The 21,822-nt window shown below is 39.6% G+C and overlaps 1 protein-coding gene across 1 annotated transcript in view; it reads left to right on the top strand.

The window, feature by feature from the left end:
* Positions 1–21,822, top strand: part of RECQL3 (DEAD/DEAH box RNA helicase family protein) — a 62,892-nt gene that overhangs the window by 4,356 nt on the left and 36,714 nt on the right. The window contains exons 6-9 of the mRNA XM_088957288.1: positions 3,212–3,352; positions 3,455–3,489; positions 4,694–4,777; positions 15,006–15,094. Of these exons, the coding sequence (XP_088813414.1) occupies positions 3,212–3,352; positions 3,455–3,489; positions 4,694–4,777; positions 15,006–15,094 (349 nt within the window). The remainder of the gene's footprint in view (positions 1–3,211; positions 3,353–3,454; positions 3,490–4,693; positions 4,778–15,005; positions 15,095–21,822) is intronic.

Here is a 21,822-nt window from a genome sequence, read left to right as displayed (position 1 = left end):
AAGACCTGCCATTACTCCTTGTTGGTGAATGGAACCATGGTGGATTTCTTCTCGGCCTTAAGAGGGATTAGGCAAGGAGATCCTCTATCTCCTTTTTCAATTCACTTTAATTGCTGAGGTCCTTGGACTTATTCCTTGGGCTGATTCACAAGAGTGGTTGAGGGGATAGAAGATTGGTCGGGACAGGGTTCTAGTTACACACCTGCAATTTGCATTTGATACTTTGCTTTTTTGTGAAGGAGGAAATAGAAACTAGGTTAGGAATCTCTACTTGATTGTACAACTTTTTGAGCTAATTTCCAACCTTAAGGTGAATTTTGACAAAAGTTGTATTGTGGGTATTAACATGGAAGAAGGGGAGATGTTGGAGTGTGGCAACATCTTGGGCTATGAGGTGTCTCATTGGCCACTAAAGTATTTAGGGCTTCATTTGTGAGATAATTCAAAAAAGAGCATCTTTTGGGATCCTATAGTTGAAAGATTTGTCAAGAAACTCGCATCTTGGAAGAAAAGCTATCCATCATTAGAAGGAAGGATCACATTGATAAGAGCCACATTAGCCAATTTACCTGTGTATTTTGTTTGTTTTTAGTGAGTGTGAATAGAAAACTAGAAAAGCTTATAAGGGATTTTTTGTAGGATCCAAGGGAGGAGAAAAAGGACCATAGAGTTAGCTGGGAAATGGTAAGCAGAAGCAAGAAGTTTGGTGGATTAGGTCTAGACAATTTACAAAAGAGGAATGTGTTTTTGTTGGGATAGTGACTTTGGAGGCTACTTGTGGATAAGGACAAGCTTTGGGCTAAGGTAGTGATTGACATACATGGAATTGCAATTGACAGTTGGGATGCTAGAATTCGGACTAGGGCTACCAAAGCCTCTCCTTGGAAGGCCATCCATGTTTTACTCCCATCTTTCCTTCCTTTTGTCAGGTGTGATCTTTGTTTTGGTAACCTTATAGAATTTTGAACTAATTTGGGTGGGTAATCTCTCTTTAAAGATAAGCTCCCCTCTATCTTTGCCTTGTTGAGATATAAAGATAACATTGCGTCCTCTTTCCTAGTTCCTTCAAACTCAAGAATTGGTTTTGATTGGGATTGGATGCGAAGGGGAGTGAGGGGTTCAGAAATTGATGATGTTATGGATTTGCTTCATATCCTTAATGGGTTTACTTAGATTCTTCAAAACCTGACAGTCGTATTTGGACCCTTTCTTCTTCTGGTGGTGTTTTTTCTCATTGTTTGCTTTTAATTTCTAATGTGCAAAGCTTATTTGCTTTTAATTTCTTGAGGTGGACAAAGAAAAGGGGCACATTTTATGGAGATGTGTTAGGGCAGCTGTGAGCTGGACTATATGGGAAGAAAGAAATGCAAGACTTTTTTTAGACAAGGAAAGAAGAAGAGAAGCTGTCATCGAAACCATTATGGTGAGAATGGGTCATTGGGTAAAATCTATGGAAATGTTTGCTGATTTCTCAACAGGTGATATCATGAATAATTGGAAGGAGGTGGCTAGTTTTGATTGCCACAAATCCAGTATAAGCCTTGCTCCCCAATGATTGACTACATCAAGCTAAACTTTGATGAGGGCAGTGCAGGAAACCCGGATCACTCTGGTATTGGAGGTGTGTTTAGGGATAGTGAAGGCAGAACTATTGGTCTATATTCAGGCCCAATTGGAGTAGGTGACTCCTTAAGGGCTGCTGAGGTTATGGCGGTCATGGAAGGTCTGCAAAAGGCAAAGGAATCAAATGTAAGAAAGCTGATTATAGAAGGTGATTCAAAGTTGGTAGTAGAGTGGTTGCAAAGGAAGAAAAGAGTTTCTAGATCTTCAACAATGAAAAGAAGAGATTCAAGTGGATGACTCAGGATATGGATGTGCGATTCAGTTGGGTTAAAACTTAAAAGGATGGCAAATGGTTTTGCTCATGTCTTAGCAAAACAAGGGGTGGGAAGGAATCATTTGTTTTGGGCTCAATTGTAATGGCAAATTTGTCTATGGAGAGTAAAGTTTTTGGACAGTTTTGGATCAGAGAAAAAAGTTGCAATGATCTGGACATTATGGGAATAAAGAAATGCAATAATCTTCTGAGGGAAGGAAAGAAGTAAAAAACAAATTATGGAGTTTGTTATGACCAAGGTTATACATTGCTTGCAAACATTGGACCTCTTCAAATATTTCTCCTTTGATGATATCTGGAGGAATTGGAGCTTCATAGCCTTTAGTGCAGCACAAAAAATTAAAGCAAGGTCAGTTTGGAATCCTCCCATTGAAGATTGGCTAAAACTAAACTTTGATGGGAGCAGCCAAGGCAACCCAGGTCCATCTGGCATAGGAGGGGCTGTAAGAGACAAGGAAGGAAATTTAAGAGCCATCTTTTCAGGACCAATGAGACATAAAGACTCTTTAAAGGCAGAACTATATGCTTCCCTACAAGGCATTCAGATTGCAAAAGATTTAGGAGTGGAGAAATTGATGGTAGAAGGAGGCTCCAAGGTGGTGGTGGGTTGGCTAAAGAACCCAGATTCAGTGATTTGGTGTTACAGAAATGAAATGAAGAAGTTCAAATGGCTCACACAACAGATGATTTTAACTATACAGTGGGTGGGAAGGGAGGCCAATGCATTGCTGATTCTCTGCCATATATTTTTGTTAAAGAGTGATGGTGCACCTCATGCCTCGCACTGGGGTGTTTGTAACAGATGCAATCCTTTGATTCTAATGAAAGTTATTTATCAAAAAAAGTAATTCTGACTTTGCTTGCACCTTGACCTCCCCTTTCTTCATGCATCTTATAAGTATAACTTTAAAACTTGACATTTTATATTGACAGTGCTCCTGCATCACAATGAGTTTTGAAACTCCTGGATTTGTTAAGAGAATGACAAATTTGAGATAAACTTTAGAGGAAATAGAAGGTAAGGAAGTGCCAAGCTCAGGCTTCATAGGCTAGCTTGTTATTTTAAGCTGGTGTCCTTTTGGTCCAGTTTTCTGTAGTTCCAAAATGGATCATCAATCCGTTTGGGATGGTCCAAATTCTGAAAGTCTTGATTAGTCTTATTTGGGGTAGCTAGGTCTATTTCTTTGTTATAATACTATATTCTATATTTTCTGCTACTCCTTTTTATATCTTAATATAAGCTTCAGAATTTTAGATATACAGTCAAGTTTTTATATTGTTTCTAATGACCATAGTCATTGTCTCAATTTTTAGATATATGGAGATCTTGACTGTGGAAAGCCTTCCCTAAGGTTACTTTATGCTACTCCAGAATTGATTGCAACAGCTGGATTTATGTCGAAACTAAGAAAGCTTTATGCTAGAGGTTTGCTGAATCTAATTGCCATAGATGAGGTGTGAAATGTTGCCTACAACAATAAAAATACTTTTAAGATTTTTAGTTCTTGATATATTAATGCACTTCTTCTTTTTTTTTTGTTTTTATTATTTTCTCAGGCACATTGCATTTCAACATGGGGTCATGATTTCAGGTTTGTAGATAAAAACTACAATCAGTTTCCAAAATTGTTTGTGATGAAACAAAAAACTTCATTTTTTATCTTTTTGTACCACTTCTATTTCAGGTACTGTTTGTAATTTCCTATCCATCTAAAGCTTTTTACATGAGGTGGCAGAAAAATGAAAAAGTTGATTTCAAAGATGCCACTTGCCAAGGTGGATAAGTCCCGGTGCAGTGGGGGAAATAGGGGGTGGTTGTTTTCAGAGTAGACCTGTGTTCATAACCCATTTTACCTCAAAAAGATTTATATTAGACCAGGCAAAGAGATGATTCATAATTCCCCATTATCCCACACAGCCACATGTTTAATCAACTTCCCCCCTGTTAATTAAATATCTCCCATCAAATATCCAATGTCCTATTATGTACCTTGTCCAGCCTAAAATAAGTCAGTAACATAAATCCTCCCATTCCTCCATTTTGCTCTATCCAAGACCATACTTTATGTTAATCCAGTGATCTTGCATTTTTCTGAAAGTAAAATAAAATTTTCCAGTAAAAAGCCTGGAAGAAAAGAGCTTTGTGGCTCAAGCAAGAAAAGGTGAAAAAAATATCCATAAGGAAAAGACAGAGGCAGTAAAGAAAAAGCTATCCCTAAAGGGCAACCCAGTGCACAAGGTTCTCGCCAATGTGGGGTCTGGGGAGGGACAGATGTACACAGCGTTACCCCTGGCACATACAGAGAGGCTGTTTCCAAGATTTGAACCCTGGTCACCCAGGTTGCAATGGAGAGAAACCCAACCATTGTGCCAAGGCCCACCCTCAAAGAGAAAGCTATCCATGCCAATCCTACACAATTCCTCTAAGATGAAAAGTGGAAAAGCAAGCATACAATAACCCCCATGCTTAAACAATCTTAAAACAAGCAAAATAAAAACTATCAATCTATCATGCAACACCAACAAGCAGACGGGCTCATCTACCCACTTGCATGTTCTTTTTTTTTTTTGTCGGAATTGACTGATATGTGTTTATTAATATATTCTTTGGTGCCATATTATAAGAGTTCAACTATGATACTGGAAAGACGTGGTACCTGAAAAACTTGTAACTAATGAATCAGTATCATAAAAGTGGTAACCAATCAGGTGGTATTTATCAAAATTCACCTGGGGGGTTGATTGGTCAATGTTCTTTTGGATGTGCCAATTTTCTTACTTTTTAATGCATTGCAGGCCTAGCTACCGGAAACTTTCATCTCTGAGGACGCACTTCCCGGATGTGCCAATATTAGCTTTGACAGCCACAGCTGTACCTAAGTAAGTCTCCTTGTATATTTCTTGCAGAAGAGTTGTCTTATTGTGATATAAAGCAGGGTTTTTTTTATGAATTTAAATTATGGGATGTTTCTAGCATGTTTAGTTTAGCTCTAGATGAGACAGAGGGATGGAAGTGAAAGGGATCTAACCTACATATCAATTTTCTAAAAGTTGTTAGTGTCGACTGTATAGGGGTAGTTTAGTCTTTCTATTTATGTTTAAGCTGATGTGTAATGTTTATGTTAAGTGATGTGTCCCATGCTTAAGTAGGGACATAATAGCCTTTTGTTTTATTTAATAGAAACATATAAATATAACCTGGCCGACTAGAGAGAGTGACTTTTCTCTCTTGTTCGAACCAGTTTTCTCCTTCTCCTTTCTTCTCTTCTCTTCCTCTCTTCTATCTCTTCTAATTTTCCTCTAATAATATTTCTAGCAGAATTCTAGTGCAGGTCTGAACTTTATCATGGTATCAGTGCCACTGTGGCAAAATCAGATCTGCCCAGAATTCTATTCTATCACCATTCAGCCTAGGGTTTTACAGTTTTCTTCATCATCTGTTGGAGATAGAGAAAAGGGCTGAAATGGAGTGATCGCCCTTTCCCTTTGGAGGTTTTCATGCCTCTTGTCAGTGGTTTAGTGGGTGTTTGTGGTGGTTTGTAGGAAGCCCTCTAGTCAATGGTACGAAGGGGGCTGTTTCAGGTGGTGTAGTGGACAGTCGAGTGTCAGGTTGGTTTTTGGTGATCAAATAGGTGGGCTATATGTGCGTTTCAGTGTGAATCGAGTGGCTGGTGAGTTGATAGTGCCATGGTGTGTATTCAGGTAGTTGTGTGGTAGTTTTGTTGTGCTGAAAGTGAAGAAATCAGCAACTGGTATTGCTGAAATTTGTGACTGTGGGTGGTTTCACTAGTATGCAGTGTGGTGAAAAGTGATTTAGAAGTTTGATATATGAGGAAAAAAAAAGGAATTCAGATATGGGAGACAGTAGTGAACACAAATCTAGTGTTATGGTTCCCACTGACTACCTGAATGTTCAAATGACTTCTATCAAGTTGAATGGGGAGAATTATGTGCCTTGGGAAAAATCGATAGAGGGATTTCTTAGAGCTAAGAAGAAAGTGAAGCATGTAAGAGAAGAAAAGCCTTCCGCTGACTCTTAGGAGTATAGTGATTGGGAATAAGAAGATGCACAGATTATGACCTGGTTATGGAATAGTATGGAACCCAAGATCAGTGTGAATTTTATGTTCCTAGATATAGCCAAGGAGATTTGGAACCATGCTAAGAAATTGTACTCGGGACAAGACAATACTACTAGAGTGTATCGGCTTTATCAGGGGTACTTTAATTTGCAACAGGTTAATGAGAGTCTTGAGGAGTACTATGCTAGCATGAGGAGCCTTCATAATGAGTTGAATGTGTATCATCCCCCCACTTCTGATGTTAAGATTCAGCAACAAGCTGATCAGATGCCCTCTACATCTACTGATGTCTCCGGGAAGGAGATGATGAGTGTCCCACGTGATGAGTATGAGCGGTTTATCCAAGTCACCTCTCAACAGAATACACCTACTCTTGCACATTTAGGTATGGCTTGTCTAGTATCCAAACCCACCTCCTAGATTATCGACTTTAGAGCTTTTGATCATACGACTGGGACTCCATGTGTTTTTTCCTCTCTTTTTACAATGCTCCACATCACATGCTATTACCCTTGCTAATGGTTCCACAATCCTCCATTTGTGGTGTTGGTAATGTTGACATAGACCCTTTATCTGTCCTTAGTTTTGTATGTTCCCAAGTTCCCTTTTAATCTTATGTCTATTAGTAAGCTAACTAAGTTTCGTAATTGCTCTATTACTTTTACCCCTCTTCTTGTGTTTTTCAGGATCTCAAGACTGGGATGAGAATTGGTGGAGGGCATGAAGCTGGTGGACTGTATTATCTTGATGGTGGTGGTGGTTTGTCAACAGCTCTTCAGGCATCTCGTTCTCCTCTTCAGTGGCACTGTAGACTTGGTCATCCATCGCTTAAAGAACTGAAGTCACTTATTCCGTTGTTGAGTCGTCTTTTTGTTTTGGATTGTGAGTCATGTCAGTTGGGGAAACATCATCGTGTTCCCTTTAGTCCTAGGGTTGATGATCGTATGTCGAGTCCTTTTTCTTTAGTTCATTTAGATATTTGGGGTCCAAATAAAATAGTGTCATACAATGGTTACAAATACTTTGTTATTTTGTTGATGGTTATTCAAGGATGATGTGGCTTTGTCTAATAAAAGAAAAGAGTGAATTGTTTTCCATTTTCCAAAAAAATTATGCCGAAATTCGCAACCAATTTGGTGTACACATTAAGATTCTTTGTTCTGATAATGGTTGTGAATACTTTTATACACCGTTTTAGGAGTATTTGGAACATGGCATTATCCATCAAACTTCATGTACGTATACACCTTAGCAAAATGGGGTGGTTGAGAGAAAGAACCACCATCTTTTGGAAATTGCTTGGTCCCTTGTGCTTACATCTTGTTTCCTCATTAGGATGCCCATGCCCATCCTTGAAGGTCATTCTCCTTTCACCACTTTGTTTCCTACCTTGTCTCCTTTTCCCCTTACTCCTAGGGTTTTTGGGTGTGTATGTTTTGTTCATAATCTTGGACATGGAGTGGACAAATCAAAGAGTGGACACTTTTATTTGGGTGTGTATGTTTTATTCATAATCTTGGACCTGGAGTGGACAAATCAAAGGCTAATTGGGAAGGTATAAAATTCCATTGGAAGTTAAAAGAGCTTAAAGTTAAAATCAAAGAGTGGAGTTTTCATCACTTTGTGAGATTAGAAGAAAGGAAGCAATAGTTGATTAACCAGATAGAGGATTTAGATGCAAAGGAAGAACAAGGCTTCTTCGGGGAAAGGGATAAAGAGTTGAGGAATAATTTGGAGGATCTTTTGTTCAAAGAAGAGATCAGTTGGAAGCAAACATCCAGACACAGATGGGTGAAGGAAGGAGATAGGAACACAAAATTTTTCCATGCTATTGTGAATGGTAGAAGGAAGAAGAACTCCATTTCTAAGTTGGTGGTTGATGGTATAACTTTAACCCAACAAAACGAGATTGCAGGGGCTTTTGTGAATCATTTCAAATCTATTTTCAAGAGACTTCTGAATGAGAGATTAAGGATTGAAGGTTTGGATTGGCCCAGGCTCCCAGAAGAGTTGATGGAATGGGTGGAGAGGGAGTTTGAAATGGAAGAAATAAGGGATACCATTTTCTCTATGGATAGAGCTAAAGCCTCGGGACCTGATGGTTTCACGACGGCTTTTTATCAAGACTGTTGGGAGATAATTAAGGATGACATCAAAATTTTGTTCTCTGAATTCTTTGAGAGAGTGGTGATTAACCCAAGTCCGAACTCTACTTTTTTTTTATCAATAACATTTTCATTAAATCATCAATAGAAGATTTACAAGAGGAAGACAAACACACTTATCTTCCAAGAGCAACAAAGAACCTCAAGAAAAGGAAAAAAAGAAAAAAACACTAAAGTTACAGCTTAGCCCAAAACAGTGAATCTCTTTCTGCCCCTTGTTTAGCTAAACCGTCAGCTAGGGAATTAGCCGATCTTTTACCCTAACATGTCTTAACTTCCATCTCCCGCACCAGCCACGTGAATTTCCTCCTCTCATTGTTGTACTTCCATAAGCTATTGTGATCTTTAATCAGCCACCCTATCACCACCTCTGAATCCCCTTCAATTATGAGTTTCCTGATGTTCAACTCCTTAGCTTTCCGGACTCCTTCCATAACTGCAAAGATCTCAGCTCTAAGGGAGTCACCCACTCCAATTGGGCCTGAGAAAATGGTAGAAATGACCCCATTTTCATCCCTAAAAACACCCCCAATCTCCGATTGTCCCGGATTTCCCCTACTACACCCATCAAAGTTTAATTTCAAGAATCTACCAAGTGGAGGGGTCCAAGCCACACTCATTACTGACTTGGTCTGTGTGCAATTTGCAATTTCACCCCACTTCCTCAACATGTCATTCACAGTGTAATCTGTGAATAGCTCCAAAGATTTCAGCCACTGTACCGCCCTAATATGTATGATAGCCCTCAGATCTGTTGCTCCTCTCTCAGCTTCTGAGAATATCCTGGAGTTTCTTTCTTCCCAAAGTGTCCAACATACTGCAACCCTTAGTCCTCTCCACATAGTCCTTCCCCTTTTTATCCGCCACCTGAAAAAAGAAGGGGAAAAAAGGCCCTGCAAGTCTGATGGAGGATTCCAGCTACATCCAAAAAGGGAGAAAGCCCAATCCCAAATTGACCTCGCAAAATGGCAAGACACCAATAGGTGAAAACCAATAGGTCCGAACTCTACTTTTATTGCCTTAATTCCAGAAAAAGGAGGGAGCTTGGCACCCTAAGGAGTTCAAACCCATCAATTTGGTCAATAACCTCTACAAAGTTATTGCTAAGGCTCTCTCGCGTAGAATTAGAGAGGTTCTCCCCACAATCAACTCCCCTAACCAAGACGCATTTGTGAAGAACAGACAAATTGTGGATCAAATCTTAATAGCAAACGAGAGTGTGGAAGATCTAAAAAGAAATGGGAAGAAGGGGTTGGTGTGTAAATTAGATCTAGAAAAAGCTTATGACTTGGTTGATTGGTCTGTGCTGTTGGAAGTCCTAGGGTCTTTTGGGTTTGGGTAGAGGTGATGTAAATGGATAAAAGGGTGTATTAGGACTTGCCACTATTCCATTCTGGTGAATGGTAGGGTGGTAGGCCATTTTCCGGCTACTAGGGGTATTAGGCAAGGGGACCCCCTTTCCCCTTTTCTATTTACCCTGATTGCTGAAGTTTTGGGGAGGATTATTGAGAGGGCAGATTCTAGAGGTTTGGTAAGTGGTTGGAGAATTGGGAGGGACGGGTTCCGTTCACTCATTTACAGTTTGCGGATGACACAATTCTATTTTGTGGAGGGGATGAGATTAGGTGGGTTAGAAACTTAAAACAAGTGATTAATGTGTTTGAAAAAGTGACCAACCTCAAAGTCAACCTTAATAAGAGTTGTGTGATTGGCATTAATATGAGTGTTGGAGAGGTGGAAAAAAGGGCCCAAGTATCGGGATGCGAGATTGCTCGGTGGCCAATGAAGTATTTGGGGCTTCCTTTAGGGGATAATCCTTGCAAAAGGGGCTTTTGGAACCTGGTGATTGAGAAGTTCATTAGTAGGCTTGCTTCATGGAAGAAAAACTACATGTCTTTGGGTGGTAGGATAACCTTGATTAAAGCTACTTTGGTGAACCTTCCTATCTACTTTATATCTGTGTTTAAAATTCCTGAGGGAGTGTGTAGGGTGTTGGAGAAACTTACGAGAGATTTCCTATGGGAACCTGGGGAGGAGAAAAGGGATCATAGAGTTTGGTGGGATCTTGTCACTAGAGCTAAAGAGGATGGTGGTCTTGGCTTGGGTAACTTGCAAAAGAAGAATGAAGCTCTGCTGGGGAAATGGTTATGGAGACTAACAAAGGGATAACTTGTTGGCTAAAATTATCCTAAGTATACATGGACAAGAGGCAGATGGCTGGGACATGAGTGTTTCATCTAGGGCCTCAAGAGCTTCTCCTTGGAAGTCTATTCATGCTATTCTTCCTTCCTTCCTTCCTTTTATCAGTTATGACCTTTGCTCTGGTAACTTTGTAAGATCTTGGGAACATTTCTGGATGGGTGACAACAATTTCCCTCTTTGTTCTCTCTTTCAAGGTTTAAAAATGAGCCTGTTGCTACTTTCCTTACCTTTTCTAATTCTATCCTTGTTTGGAACCTGGGCTTTCGAAGGGCTCTTAGAGATTCTGAATTGGATTCCATTTCTAATTTTGCTTAAGGTTCTAGAGGAGGTGGTTGTTGATCCTTCTAGAATGGACTGTAGGATTTGAGCTCCTACTCCTTCAGGTATCTTTTCTTGCTCTTCTTTTTTCAAGGAATTAACCCATTCCCAATCGGCTCTTGATTCTCCTTTCCTGGTTCCAGAAGTTTGGGGTAGACCGATTCCCCCCAAAGTAGGTGCTTTTTGCTAGGAAGCTATCCTAGGAAAGTGTAACACTTGTGATATACTCCAAAAGAAAAGGCCAAATTGGTGTTTATCCCCACACTGGTGCATCTTATGTAAGAAGAATGGTGAGCTGTTATCACTTATTAGTCTCTTGTCCTTTTGTTTCAGAACTTTGATGGCAGCAATGGAGAAAATCCATGCCCTCTCTTTGGTTCAGGGATGAAGAAGGTCGAGTTTTGGCCATGTTTTCAGGACCTATAGGTTGGGGGGATTCTCTGAGAGTTGAAATTTCAGCATTATTAGAAGTAATAAAAAGAGCCAAACAACTGAATATTAGGAAGTTGCTAGTGGAGGGTGACTCTAGATTGACTATTAATTGGTTGCAAAAGGAAGATGTTAGTTTGTGGAAACTCTCAAATGAAAAAAAAAAAGAAAATCTACCAGCTTACTCAAGACATGCAAATTCGGTTTCAATGGCCAAAGAGGGGTGCCAATTCTTTCGCAAACTTTTTAGCAAAACAAGGGGTGGGAAGAGCTAGTTTCTTTTGGGCATGTGTTGTAATATGATGTTTTTCTTTTAGGGTGGGGTAAGAGTTTTTACCCCCCTTCTGTTGTATTTTCTTCCTTCTCCTTTATTAATAAAAGTTTCTGTTATTGATAAAAAAAGTGTATCTTCCTTGGCTATTCCCAGACCCAAAAAGGGTATAAGTGTTATAACCCTAGTTATCGGCGTTCCTTTGTGTGCCTTGATGTTACTTTCTTTGATTTTTTTTTCTGGGTTCAGTGATGTCTCTTCTTCTTCCTCACCTCCTCCTCCTCTTCCAGTTCTTGTTGAGGACCCCATCCCACTTGTTCCGATTGTGACTAAGTCTTCGCCTCCAATGTAATTTCTTGTTGAAAGGCCACCCATCCACCAAGTGTATATGCATTGACAACATGTACCAACTTTTCCTCTAGTTTCTTCACCGTCAATAGATTTGGCAATTGTCCCCCCACCAGCTCCACCTCCTATTTCTAACCTCGATCTTCCTATTGCCTTGCAGAAAGGTAAATGCAGTTGTACACTTCATCCCATTTCCAATTATATTTTTGTATCTCACCTTTCTGCTTCCCATCGTCAGTTTGTTTCTTTGTTGTCTTCTATTTCGATTCCTATGGATGTCTAGGATGCCCTTGCCTCTCCAAGGTGGCGCCATGCAATGAAAGAAGAACTCTTAGCTTTGGCTCATAATCACATGTGGGATTTCACCACGCTCCCTCCTGGTAAGCAATCTATGGGTTGTAAATGGGTATACACTGTTATGTATTTACCTGATGGTAGTGTAGAGCGATCGAAAGCTTGACTGGTTGCCAAAGGCTATTCCCAAACATATGGTATTGACTACATCAAGTTCTTCTCTCCTGTTGTTAAAATTGGTTCCATTCGTGTTTTGATATCTCTAGCTGCTATGTATGATCGGCCTCTGTTTCAACTTGACATAAAGAATGCCTTTTTACATGGTGATCTCCTTGAGGAGGTCTATATAAAGCAACCATTGGGGTTTGTTGCTTAGGGGGAGGATGGTAAGGTGTGCAGACTAAAGAAGGCCATTTATGGACTTAAACAGTCCCCCCGTGCGTGGTTTGGTAAATTCAGTGAAGTGATAAAGAAGTTTAGTATGAAACAGTGTCAGATTAATCACTCAGTATTTAGCTATGATTCACATGCTGGAAAGATCTTATCGGTGGTATATGTGGATGATATTGTCATTACTGGTAGCGATAGATTGGGGATTGATAGGCTGAAGACCTTTCTACAAGAGCACTTTCAAACAAAGAACCTTGGTAAATTAAAATATTTCTTGAGGACAGAAGTAGCAAGGTCTAAGCACGGTATTAATTAGTGTCAGAGGAAGTATGCTCTTGATTTGTTGGAGGAGACATGATTGTTAGGTGCCAAACCGGCTGAAACACCTATGGAACCAAATACCAAGTTGAGTAGTGATATGGGTGGAGAGTTTGAAGATCCTGGAAGGTACAGGTGGTTGGTGGGTAAGCTAAACTACCTAACCATTACTCGGCTAGATATTTCCTTGCAGTTAATGTGGTGAGTCAGTTTATGCAGAAACCTTGGGTTCCACATTGGAATGTAGTTCTAAGGTTGTAAGGTATTTGAAGGGAGCTCCTGGTCATGGCTTGATATACACGAGTGGAGGAAATTTTGAAATAGAAGGATACACCAGTGCTGATTGGGGTGGTTCTATATCTGGCAGAAGGTCCACTACAGGTTGTACTTTTCTTGGGGTAATTTGGTGACATGGAAAAGAAAGAAACATTCAGTTGTGGCAAGAAGCAATGCAAAAGCTGAATACAGAGCCATGGCACATGCCACTTGTGAATTAGTGTGGTTGAAAAATCTTCTACATGAGATGGGATATTCGATTGACACTCCAATGAAGCTTTATTGCGACAATCAAGCTGCAGTCCACATCTATTATAATCCAGTATTTCATGAGAGAACAAAGCATATAGAAGTTACTGTCACTTTGTGAGAGAAAAGGTGCTTAGTAGAGTGATAGATACTGCATATGTTAACACAGGAAGTCAATGGGCAGACTTATTCACCAAAGGGTTAAGTTGGGGAAGAGTGGACTACATATGTAACAAGCTGGGACTATATGATATATAGCCACCAGCTTGAGGGGGAGTGTTAGTGTCAACTGTATAGGGGTAGTTTAGTCTTTCTATTTATGATTAAGCTGATGTGTAATGTTTATGTTAAGTGATGTGTCCCATACTTAAGTAGGGACATAATTGTTTCATTTAATAGAAACATAGAAATATAACCTAGCCGACTAGAGAGAGTGACTTTTCTCTCTTGTTCGAACTAGTTTTCTCCTCCTTTCTTCTCTTCTCTTCTTCTCTTCTTCTCTCTTCTAATCTTCCTCTAATACTATTTCTAACAGAAATCTAGTGCAGGTCTGAACTTTTATCAAAAGTAAAGGCATAAAATTGCACATGACAAGACATATTCTCCTAATATTTTTTGAACTAGGCAATAAAGAAAATGGTTCTACTCTGATGCCAGACACCAATCAACCAGTATCATAAAAGTGCTTATCAATCAAGTGGTATTTATCAAAATTCAGGGGGGGGTTGATTGGTCAAAGCTCTTTTGGTATTTGTCTTTCCAGCAGCATATGTTTTTCCCAAAGAAAAAAAGATCAATGGCCTCTTGGCTAATGGCTGGGACATAAGTTGAACGCAAGAGACATTTTAGATATGATGTTCATTTAGCTAATAAAGCCAAATATTGGGAAGATATCTAGTGGGGGCATGTGCCTTTTAAGGATAGATTTTTTTCCATTTACTCCATTTTTATATACACAGATATGTTGTTTCTTCTTATATTCTGATCATTGAGCACAATCTAACATGGAATTTAGGCCTTAGGAGAGGCTTAAGGAATCATGAAATGTATGAAGCTTTGTATCTTATCTTCTCTCTCTCTCTCTCTCTCTCTCTCTCTCTCTCTCTCTCTTTCTTGTTAAATAACAATAAAGTTTTATTAAACAAAAAAACCGAGTACAACCTAAAGGTAGGTGTTAGCACCCCCTAGTTCAATTAGGCATGTGCCTTGCCTTGCACATTGCATCTCAGGCTATATGAACCCCTTGTGCTTTAGTTGTGCTTCTTGCTTTTAAAACACTGGTATTCCCTCTTATGGATTCTTTATTGTTGCATTGAACTCCTACATTTTCCTATATTATAGATAAACCTCTCCTTTATCATTTTTGCTGACATAAAAAGGAATAGGCGTAAGAAATGATACGCCTTGTTAACCCCACATAACATAACATAAAAAAAACCCTTGTTTACATCCCTCCCCCTGCTCACCAAAAGTAAAAGTAGGAAAAACCACTATTTGTGAAAAAAAAGCACCATTGGGAGAAGGCAATTTCATCAACATGACCAAGATCCACAACAATGTCCCTATAGAAAGATGAAAATTTATTGCCTACAAAATTAAAACTCCTTAATATTGGAAGCAAATTTGTTTCTTTTTCCACACTCCATAGTAAAACCTCCATGATTTTATATTGTGATTTAAGGACATGAGTGTTGTTTATTGCATATAGTTTCTTTTATTTAAAGTACAACACAATACCATATCCTTTATTGCCTCTTTTTGTGCAGAGTTCAGAAAGATGTGATGGAGTCATTATGCTTGCGAAACCCTCTAGTCCTCCGGTCTTCATTTAATCGTCCTAATATATTTTATGAAGGTAATGTCCTGCTAGCCAAATCCAATCTTAATGGCATTCCTTTGCATTTTCTTAATTGTTTAATTTCTATTCACTGAGACAAGGAATTTCTAATTTCACTTGATGTAGATTTCTATTATTTCTTTGTTTATGTGGATTCAAAGATTTGGCACCTGGAGTTAAGTGAACTAGTACTATTTTTTCATTTTCTAACAGTCCTCAAATGCTTCTTGCAGGGGCAGATGGGATTTTTATTTTTCAAAATACAATGTTTTTTTATTATAGATAGAGAAAAAATTATTAGAAAGAGACAAATGAATTTGAGAGGATCTCCAACCTTAAAATTAGTTGGGACAAGAGCTGCATGGAAAGAGTAAATTTAGGGAGAGAAGAGGTGGATATGCTAGCTGGACTGTTGGGGTGTGAAGTGGGGGATTGGCCATTACAATATTTGGGACTACCATTGGGAGGAAATCCAAATACAAATAGCTTCTGGTATCTGGTGATTGAGAGATTTACAAAGAGACTTGCAATTTGGAAGAGAAATTACATTTCTTTGGGAGGTAGGATAACCCTAATAAAGTCAACATTGGCCAACTTACTCGTGTATTTCCTATTTACCTTTAGGATACCGGTGAAAATGGCAAACCAGCTAGAGAAGATTATGAGGAACTTCCTTTGGGAACCAGGAGACACCAATAAAAGACCAGCTAGTGAAGTGGGAGGTGGTTTCTAGAAGTTGTGAAGGAGGCCTAGGAATAGGAAATATCAGACTAAGAAACACAACATTGTTGAGGAAATGGTTATGGAGATTGTTGTTGGAACAAGATAGACTTTGGCATAAAGTGATTATTAGCATTCATGGATTGGTAGACAATGGTTGGGATGTAGGAGTCAACCCTAGGGCTTCTTGATGTTCTCCCTGGAAAGCTATTCATGGTATATTGCCTTCCTTCCTTAATTTAAATTTGATGCATGTGCAGGAAACAAAGTGTTGTTTTGGGAAGATGTTTAGGTTGCAGATATTCCCCTCAATGATAGGTTTCATACTATTTATTCACTGTCAAAAAATAAAAGAGTGATCTCTTCAGTTTTTATTGATAATTCTTGGGACCTGGGTCTAAGGAGAGATCTAATGAAGTTGGAAATGGCAATGGTGGATGAATTAGTCACCCTTTTAGGGTCAACCTATTTGGATCAATCTTTTTTGGACAGTAGAATTTGGAAACCTTCCCCATCTGGGAGGTGGTGTCAGCCTGTACCTCCAAAAATTTGGGCTTTTGCTAGGAGGTGATTCTAAAAAAAAAAACAATACTCTAGATATGTTGCAAAGAAAAAGGCCAAATTTTTGCCAGTCACCCCATGTTTGTAGCCTTTGCTTGGGTTCTGGTAAGATGATCATACTCCTTTTAATTTCTTGTCCATTCATGTACTTTATTTGGACCTGGGTTCTTCTATCTTTGGTTGTAGGTGGACACCTCCCTTGGACGTGGTAAGCCTTTTTTGCCCAAGATTGTTTTAGGCAACTAAAGAGGTGTGGATGATTAATGTGGAGAGCCACAAGAGCAGCTATCCTATGGTTAGTTTCGGAAGAAAGAAACAATAGGATCTTTGAAGGAGTAGAGAAATCCGAGGAAATTGTAGAAAGAATAACCATTATGACTATTCAATGGTTGAAAACTTTGGATTTGTTTAGAGACTTCTTAGTTGAGGACATATACAGGAATTGGGGCATGGTGGCATCTACAGCTTCCATAAAACCTACTGCACAGGATTTGTGGTCCCCACCAACACAACAAAGAATGAAACTGAACTTTGATGGGAGCTCTAGAGGTAACCTGGGCCCTTTAGGTATAGGGGAATATTCAGAGATGAAAATGGCAGAATTGTGGCTTTGTTTTTGGGGCCAATAGGAGTGGGGGACTCATTGAGAGCGGAGGTGATGGGCCTACTTCAAGGAGTAAGATGTGCCAAACAATTGGGGTTACACCAAATTGAGATAGAGGGACACTCTAAATTGTTAATTGATTGACTGCAATTAGGTAAGTTGGGAGCCTAGATTTATAGACAGCCCATAAGGGAAATCCTCAATATAACAAGGGTGATTGATGCTTGCTTCAAATGGACAAGGAGATCAGCTAATGGTTTAGCTGATACGTTGGCTAAACAAGGGACTACGAGGGAGAGTATGTTCTGGGAAATTTTGTAATAAAGATTACTTGGGACTCAACACCTATTTAGGGGTTGACAGTAGTACTTAATTTTGTATTTATAAAATTATCGTTTCCAATCTAGAAAAAAGGGTGACAAGTCATCACCCTCAAATAAAATAAAATACCCTACTGTGAACGTCGGAAAAAACCAGCAGTTCACTTCATGGCCAATCAGATGGAGTTGCCACCCATCGAAATAGATAATTGGTAGTGATGGGCCTCCCGGAATTGCATTTTTCAAAATTAATCGAACGCTTGTGACTCCACACTCCTTGGCCTAAACAAGGCTAGTCTGGCTTAAGTTAGAGAGAGAGAGAGAGAGAGAGAGAGAGAGGAGGAGGGATTAGGCACCCCTCTCTCTGGTTAGTGTGAATGCCAAATCCCTTTCCTAATTTCAAACAATGAAAACATGTGGATTCATATTTGAGAACGTGCATTCCCTGACAACTTGAAGATGTACTGTAACTATGAAATCCTTGCTCTTATCCTCTAGGGCATACCCCTTTTGGATGCAGGAGCCTAAGCAAAAGGGTGAGAAAATAAATCCCCACCCCTTTTCTATCAAAAATTCCCACCTTTGGACTCAATCAAATGGCTAGAGGAGTCGAGCGGAGTTGAGATCGATGCCTTCAAGATGTCGGAGAACATACGGTTCTTACACTCACATAAACAAGATGAATTAATCAAAAAAAAAAAAGAAAGAAAGAAAAAGAGGCTAACAAAAATGCATTAACTATCTAGCAAATAAATAGGTCTTCAAATGAAATGAGGGAGTGTGAGGTAAGAGCATTACCTCTATGTAGCCTTCGAATAAGGGCTGAATGTTGCTGGTGGTGTCATCAAAATAGAAGCCAAATGAATGGAAGATTGGTTAATGTTGCTTTGGAATGCCTGAACTGTCCTTACTACTAGTGATTTCGCTCAATAAGCGACAGAGATGGAACAAACATGGGATTGGTGATTGATTGGTAATATGAGAGGTGAGGAGAGGAGAGGTGATGGCGAGAAGGGTGAGATTGGTATGAAAATGATGAGAATGGAAGGGGAGATGTGAGTGGTTGTTGCTAGTTGTGTTCAAACCCGCCACTACAACTTGAAATGCAGCCTGTGGTCGAAGTGATGTAAAGGCAAGCTGGTGAGAGAGAAGCAAAATGGAGAGAGGGGGGAAAGAATGAGAGAAGGGGAGCGAGAGAAAACTAGGGAAATCCGAGCTCACCACCCATCGTCACCACTCTGCATTTGCCGCAAGGTCAAAGACAATGAATCATTCCTCCCCCCTCTCAAAATCAATTTCCTCTTATTTATAATGTGAAGTGAAGGAGGGTTTTTTTGAAATTTCTCAAAATGAAAGGGGGGGTTTTGGTAAGTTAGGATTTGGAGGGACATCTTGATAGGTTAGGGTTTCAGGGGTCAAAAAGGGGATTTGGGGTAAGAAGGGCAATTTAGTAATCTTGGGGTTTTTGGTAGGTAAGTTAGGATTTGGAGGGACATCTTGCCAGGTTGGGGTTTCAGGGGTATTCGGGTAATTTGGCGAGTGGTGTTTTGGCTTTGGAGGGTATTTGCTAATTTAAGAGATGAAGGGTATTTTGGGAATTTGGAATTGAGGGGTATTTTGGTAATTCGGAAAATGGTATTTTGGGAATTTAGGGGATGAGGGGATGAGGGGTATTTTGGAATTTAGGCACAATGAGGGTACTTTGGTATTTTGGAAATTTAGGGGATGAGGGGTATTTTGGGAATTTAGGCATGAAGATTTTTTTCCATAATTTGGAAGTAGGATATTTTAGGAATTTGGAATGGAGGGCAATTTGGTCATTTGGCATGAAAGGTAGTTTTGGTGACTTGAAAAGAGGGTAGTTTGGGGTATTTGGCATGAGGGATATTTTGGTTATTTTGGATGAGGGGCATTTTAGGAATTTGGTACGAGGGGGTATTTTTGGAGTTTGGAATGCAGGGGCATTTTTGGGCTTTAAGGGTATTAGGTGGGTTTGATGATGAATTTTAAGGATTTAGCGGCAGAGATTTGGGTTCTTTGGGTTTTGGAAGGATTGGAATGGTCTAATCGAGTGTTTGAGGGTGAGTTGGGGGTTCAGACGGAGGATTGAGAAAAAATCGGGTGCTGACACCTACCACCCCAAATTTTCCAATTAATCACAATCAAAACCCAAACAACACTGTCCAACCACCCAACTAATGCCCAACATTGACCATGCCTCAAATCCTACCTGAGCTCCCTCTCATATTACCTGAACACCTATTAAACAGACAGCTCAAAACTCCCCTTCCAACTACCAAACAACAAAACAAATTCACTTCAGACCTTTGTCAGTTAGAACAGAAACCACTTTTCTTCTCTTCAAGGTTGTTTTTGTCTTCAAAGTCCTCTTGTTAATCCAACTCCAAATAAATCTCCCCTTAACCTTGCAAAAGCCTTTGAGACTGGAACAACTCGGATTTTTTTTTTTTGTTTAAACCTTTTAACAACTCGGAAATTTATTCAATGTGCTGAAGTTTTGGGATGTTCAATTTCCAATTGGCCTTTAAAGTATTCAGGTCTCCCCCTAGGTGGCAATCCTAGAGAGTTTCCTTTTAGGAATCCTATCTTAGAGAGGTTCACAAATAAACTGGCAGTATGGAAAAAGAGTTGTCTTTCCTTGATGGGTAGAATAACTCTAATTAAGTCAACCTTGTCTAACCTTCCTGTTTATTAGCTCTTGGTCTTTCTATCTGACATTCTATAGCAAATAAGTTGGAGAAAAATATGAGGGATTTTTTTTTGTGGGAACCGGGTGCGAGGAGATGAGACTGCTTAGTGAATTGGGAAGTGGTGTGCAAAAGGAAAGAATGCGGTATATTAGGCATTGGGTAATTGGATAAAAAAGAATGTAGCTTCGTGGGAAGTGGTTGTGGAGGCTGCCTATTGAGAAGGATAGATTGTGGCATAAAGTAATTAGTAGCATATATGGGCTCATGGCAAATTAATGGGATGTTGGTCTTTCTTGAAGGGTCACTAGAGCTTCTCCTTAGAAGGCAATTGCTAAAATCCTTCTACCTTCCCAAATGGCATAAGGCATGATGTTTTTGATGTCACCTTGGTGAGCTTTTGGGAGGATATGTGACTGGGACACTTCCTTTTGAAGGACTGCTTTCCTATTTGTTTTCAGTTGTCTTCTTTAAAAGGCGAGACAATTTCTATGTTTGTGGTTGCTTCTCCTTTTGGGATTGATTTTGACTGGGACTTGGGATATTGAAGGGGCATTTGTAACTCGAAACTTTCTTCTGTCACAAATTTGTTCCATTTGCTAGACTTCGTTTTCTTGGACCCTTCAAGACCTGATAATAGAATGTGGGTCCTTTACCCCTTCAGGGTCATTCTCTTGTGCATCCTTTTTTAGGGTATTGAACTCCCCTTTAATCTGCTGTAGCCTTTTCCTGTTGAAAAAATATGGTGTCATCCAATTCTTTCCCAAGGTCAGGTTTTTTTGTTGGGAGGCCTTTGATGGTAAGATTAACATGGTTGGACTATTCACTTCCTCAATTTTCAAATGGCCAAATAGAAGGGGAAGATATAATGTGGAGAACAACAAGAGCGGCAATAATTTGGACAATTTGAGAGGAAAGAAGCGCAAGAATTTTTTAGGAGAAAGAAAGAACAAAAAGTAGTTATTGAGTGTGTTACAATTAGAGTAGCACACTGGACCAAAGAATAGACCTCTTCTCACCTTTTTCCATTGACGATAATATTTTTAGGAAATGGAGGGAGACGGTGGGTTCTGGTAACAAGAAAGAAACAATTTCTCAGCATTGGTAACCTCCTGAAGAAGGTTACATCAAGTTAAATTTTGATGGAAGCAGCATGGGAAATCCAGGGCCTTAAGGAGTGGGAGTAGTTTTTAGGGATGGAGGGGTGGTACAAGCAATGTTTTCAGGGCTGATTCGAATAGGGGATTCTCTAAGAGAAGTCATGTCTGCTTTAATTGGAGTATAAAAATCCCAATGCATGATGCTCCTGCCAATGCGGGGTCTAGGGAGGGATAGATGTACATAGCCGTACCTCTGCAGATACACAGAGAGGCTGTTTCCATGATTTGAGCCCTGGTCACCTGACTCACCCCAACCATTGCTTTAATTGGAGTATAGGAAAGCAAGGAGCTAAATATTGAGAGATTGATTATTGATGGGGACTCAAAAATAATGGTGGGATGGCTACAGTTTCCCGTGGGTATAATCTGGTGCAAGTACATACCTTCAAAGGTAGCTTTCTTTGTTTAGTCTGCCTACTTAAATAAGATCCTCACTAAGGGCAACCTGTTAAATTGAGGAATTATGTTTGACTCAGCAGAATGTGTCCTACGCAACAGGGTGGAAGAATCTGTAAGTCGCTTCTTATTGCATTGCAGCTTCACTTGTAACATCTGGGTGAAAGTGTTCAAGCTTTTTTGCTTTCAAAGGATGCTGTCCAGCATCTGTACAAGATTTATCGAGAGGGTGGTGGATCCAAAGCCTGAGCAAAGGAAAAGTGATTTGGCAAATGAT

Source organism: Nelumbo lutea, chromosome 8 (genome assembly GCF_056320005.1).
Source record: "Nelumbo lutea isolate HS-2025 chromosome 8, American lotus-T2T, whole genome shotgun sequence".
Lineage (NCBI taxonomy): Eukaryota > Viridiplantae > Streptophyta > Magnoliopsida > Proteales > Nelumbonaceae > Nelumbo > Nelumbo lutea.
This window is presented reverse-complemented; position numbering and strand designations above follow the sequence as displayed.